Here is a 4,632-nt window from a genome sequence, read left to right as displayed (position 1 = left end):
CTACCGATCTAGAAGGATTCCTCTTCAATTACAAAATATCTTTTCATGGTGATACTTTATATGGGAATAACCTACATGTAGTCATAAAAATTTATGGTCCCAATTTGAGTAAGTTATAAATAAGAATAAACTCGATATTGTAATAAGCTATATTTTTTTTAGATTTTGTCTTAAAAAATTTACCTCCACATAATAATAATTATTTGTATATGACAAAACATATATACTATGTTATATTAAAGGTTTAAAATAGAACATAATATTTTTCTTTGTTACAATATATGGTATTTTATGGAATCCACATTAAGAGAGAAAATCTTTAAAGAAACCGTAAAGATTTTAACTTTTAAGATGATTTTAGATATCCATAACACTACATGTCATGTACTTATTTTTTAAAACTAAACCTATCTCTTTTATTAATGTTTGTACCATACAATGGATGTCAAAATTTATTTTGTGTTTGAGATGAATTTTAATGCGTTAACCGACAAACCCAAACCATCCCACCGGCGGGAGTCTAAGGCTCGTAATAAGGCGTAGTGGCATATGGCACCCTCATTAATGCTAAAGGACCAAAATACCCTTGATTTTTAAACAAATAATATTTATGTCGCCTAAGGGTATCTTACTCATTAAATGGGGTCGGGCACCTATTTGAGACGATTGCAAAACTTAGGTCCTTATTGGAGAAATCTTGCCGATTGATTCACAAGTTCCGCATCCTCCTTCCTGTTTCAGAGGAAAATTTATTTTCGATGCAGTGGAATTAATCTGGAGGAGAAAAAAATGGTTGGTATGTGGAGATTATACTTGAAACGTTGTAGTTTTCTTGCATAATTGCTGTGGTTTATTTATTTATTTTATTTGTGTTGTGTATTTTTACTGGGTGTTTCTAGGGTCACAATCAGAGAGAGAAGACAAGGTCTCGTTGGAGCTCTCTGAAGAAATTCTTCAGAGCATGGAAGTGGGCATGTCTTTTAGAGATTACGTGAGAGAACCTTCTACCTTTTTTTTTTTTTTGGTTGAGAAATATACTTGATTTGCATTTTAAGTGTATCTGTTTGTTAATTGAGTGTCGTTTTGGTACTGATTTGTGTTTCAACAGAATGGAAGAATTAGTTCCATGGATTTTCATAAATCGTCGAGTTATTTGGTGACTGCTAGTGATGATGAATCTATACGCCTGTATGATGTCACTGCTGCCACGTAAGTTGATCCTCTGTTTCTTCGGATTTTATGTTGTCTCTTTGGAAGTTCTTTTAACTAAGAAAGGGCTTTTGAGTAAGTGTAAATTGCTGGTTTAAATTTTGCAGTAGTTGTTTGAAATTGCAGAAAAATAAAGTGTCTTTTTAAATCAAAGGAACCCTTGAAGTGGTTTTGTGAGAATGTGCTTGATATCTGCTTTCATAGGTGGAACTTTTTGGATTAGGAAATCACTTCTAGTGCTGTTTGAAGAAGTGCTTCATATATGTTTCAAAGTGATTTTACTCAAGGGTACTTTCAGTTCAAGCACTTCTGAATGTATGCTCTGCGTGTTTCATGAGCTCATGAAAGTTGCTGTTTCTCTAAGATGGACAAAAATGCTTTTTAAGATGGAAAAAAAGAAAAAAGAACCTTGGAGTGGTTTCTGGGAAGTGCTTAAGGGAAATGTAATTCATATGTTTTTCAAGTACTTTGTAAAAAGGCCGTTTTCCCCTCCTGCTTTCATATGCTCTTTCTATAAGAGCACTCCCAAATGTACTTCAGTTGTCTTGGCTGAGTTCATGATAGTTGGTATTACAATTGTTACTGAGACCCTTAATTGAATTTCAGATGTTTGAAGACAATTAATAGCAAAAAATATGGCGTGGATCTTGTTTGTTTTACTTCTCATCCTACAACAGTCATATACTCCTCAAAGAATGGTTGGGATGGTATGTTTATCAGAACATTTGTGTTGTGTATGTTGGTGGATTACTTTACTAGGCACTTATTTGAAACATTCATTTTTTCAGAATCTCTACGGCTTCTTTCCTTGCATGATAACAAGTACTTGCGTTACTTCAAAGGTCACCATGACAGGTTTGATTTCTGATATGTGGTGATATATTCTCAAATCACTGATTCTTGTAAATATTTTGTAATTATTATTAACTGTATATATGTTTTACTGCTTCCAGGGTTGTTTCACTTAGCCTGTGCTCATCTAAAGATTGCTTTATCTCCGGTTCTCTTGATCGAACTGTTCTGCTCTGGGATCAGCGGGCTGAGAAATGCCAGGTGGATATCATGCCATTCATGGTCACATCCGAACTGTTTTTTCCCCAATTTTTAATCGTATTTGTGATCTCTGTTGGCAAATCAGGGTCTTTTGCGTGTTCAAGGAAGGCCTGCTGCAGCATACGATGATCAAGGGCTTGTCTTTGCAGTTGCTTTTGGAGGATACATAAGAATGTTTGATGCTCGCAAGTATGAGAAGGTTAAGAATAATATCTAAGAATATCTTGGAAGTTTATATGTCGTAGTACTTTTAGCATGCATTAATTTGGTTAAGTTTGAATACTGTTAGGGTCCTTTCGACATCTTCTCTGTTGGTGGAGATATATCAGATGCTAATGTCGTAAAGTTCAGCAATGATGGGAGACTTATGCTTCTGACCACTATGGAAGGACATATTCATGTGCTTGACTCATTCCGAGGCACACTTGTGAGTTTACTTTTTCTTTCTTCATCTCCCAAATGTAACATATCGTATGTATTTATCCCTCTATACACTGGAATCTCTGTTAATTTGCTTCTGTTTACTGTTGTTTTTAGCTATCCACTTATAATGTGAAGCCGGTTTCTCGCAATTCCACACTGGAGGCATCTTTCAGCCCTGAGGGAATGTTTGTTATATCAGGTAGAGTTTCTCCTTTCAGTTCTTAGGGTGCAGTGACTTGGATATTTTATTAATATTTGCTTTTGGCTGTTTTGATATTTATATTAAGGTTCTTGCACTTGTGCTGTATATAACTCTCAGATAAATTTCTTACCACCTTGTTGGTTTTTGAATTACACGACTTGAAATGTTGGGCATCAAGCTTGTTTCCACAGAATTCTTTGCAATAAATTCATGTTCTCTTTTTCCTTGACTTGCTGTGAAACCCATTCCTATCCATGCAAATCCAAATGCATACATATTTTTATCTGTGAAATCCAAATCAAATAAATCAATAAAATGCTGAAATAGTGAGTGCACCCACACATGCGGAAGCAGCCTAGTGTGGCCAAGCCCCTCTCATTAGTTTTATGTGATACGATTGGCTTGTTCCACTCTTGATGCTAATTTTACTTTCTTGGTTTTGGAAGGTTCTGGTGATGGTAGTGTATACGCTTGGAGTGTAAGGAGCGGGAAAGAGGTATGATAAGCAAAATTCCTTGATTCTTATGCCTTTTGAATGCTTAGAATCCAAAGGGATGTTATTTCCCATTTCCCCTACATTGACCCAGCCATAGTATTCATTGTCTTCTAGGCAAACCAACAATGCTTTTGATTCTACATTTGAGCATATACCTTAAGCACCAATTTGCATAATGAGTTCTATATCCAAGTACTATATTCTTCTGACGTTGGTATTGTTATTACATAAATATTGTTTGGTTTTGTTTATTTTTCTTGTCAAGGTTGCAAGTTGGATGAGTTTTGATACAGAGCCTCCTGTCATAAAATGGACACCTGGAAGTCTTATGTTTGTTACTGGGTCATCTGAGCTATCGTTTTGGATTCCTGATCTGTCTAAACTAGGAGCTTATGTTGGAAGGAAGTAAAGTTTCTAACATTCAACACCCTTATAATTTCTTGGGTATCTGAATATTGATGTCTATCCATTGCCGGCTAGGGAACTTGTTTGTATCAATTTCTGATCATAGTATGTGTATGCATCTAACTTACCTGCTAGTAGGCTTTCCTATCAAGTTCTGGAGAAACAACTGTAGATCTGGTATCAATATGTTATTCGTAAGAGCATTTCTTCTTACATGTACAGCTAGGGGTCCATGAATTGAACTAAGATGTTATGCTCTATTGAAGCCCTTCCTAACCACCCTGGCAAAGGTTCCTTTAGTTTGCCCTCTTCATAGTTCTTTGGCAGGCAACAACATGAGCAGTCACCTCGACATGAGGCCTCACCTAGGCACTGCCTAGGCAGCTATTTGAGAAAACTAGGAAATTTATTTGTCATTGACATTTGTAACATGATAAGTTATTGACCGCAATATGTTGTATATATTACCAAAAAGAGTTTTTCTAGATTCAACCATGAGTCCGTGATATCAGAATTGATTCTCAGAAAATTGCCTCTTCTTTAGCATTTTTGTTAACTCAGTGAGCCTGCTTTGGCCGGGGAAAAAGATAAATACTTATTTGTTGACCAAAATTTCTGGTGTATATTATGAAAGAAGAGGATAGAAATAAAAGCAAAACACGATGTATCTTATGGTGTGGATGTAATTGGTTTTCTTGTTCTTTTCTCTTCTCTTTTATAATCTTGTCTTGTCTTGTCTTGTCTTGTGCAAAATTGAATTGATTGCATCATTTTTCAAAAAAAAAAAAAATTTTAAAATTTTTTAAAAGGCTTTTTTTTTTTTTTAAAAACAAAAATAAAAAAG

The 4,632-nt window shown here is 35.1% G+C and overlaps 1 protein-coding gene across 2 annotated transcripts; it reads left to right on the top strand.

Annotated features, from left to right (window-relative positions):
• Window positions 1–649: 649 nt before the first annotated feature.
• LOC18040708 (protein ANTHESIS POMOTING FACTOR 1) lies at window positions 650–4,273 on the top strand. 2 transcript variants are annotated; one of them, XM_006431511.2, is made up of 11 exons: window positions 650–792; window positions 900–991; window positions 1,109–1,209; window positions 1,816–1,916; window positions 1,998–2,064; window positions 2,163–2,262; window positions 2,348–2,461; window positions 2,552–2,689; window positions 2,800–2,884; window positions 3,334–3,383; window positions 3,649–4,273. In XM_006431511.2, the coding sequence occupies exons 2-11, from the start codon at window positions 962–964 to the stop codon at window positions 3,790–3,792; spliced, it is 930 nt and encodes a 309-aa protein (XP_006431574.1). In that variant the 5' UTR covers window positions 650–792; window positions 900–961; the 3' UTR covers window positions 3,793–4,273. The 2 variants fall into 2 exon arrangements, with proteins under 2 accessions (XP_006431574.1, XP_006431573.1); XM_006431510.2 differs by having other exon boundaries at window positions 650–796.
• The last annotated feature ends 359 nt before the right edge of the window (window positions 4,274–4,632 follow it).

Source organism: Citrus clementina, unplaced genomic scaffold (genome assembly GCF_000493195.1).
Source record: "Citrus clementina cultivar Clemenules unplaced genomic scaffold, Citrus_clementina_v1.0 scaffold_5, whole genome shotgun sequence".
Taxonomy (NCBI): Eukaryota; Viridiplantae; Streptophyta; class Magnoliopsida; order Sapindales; family Rutaceae; genus Citrus; species Citrus x clementina.
This window is presented reverse-complemented; position numbering and strand designations above follow the sequence as displayed.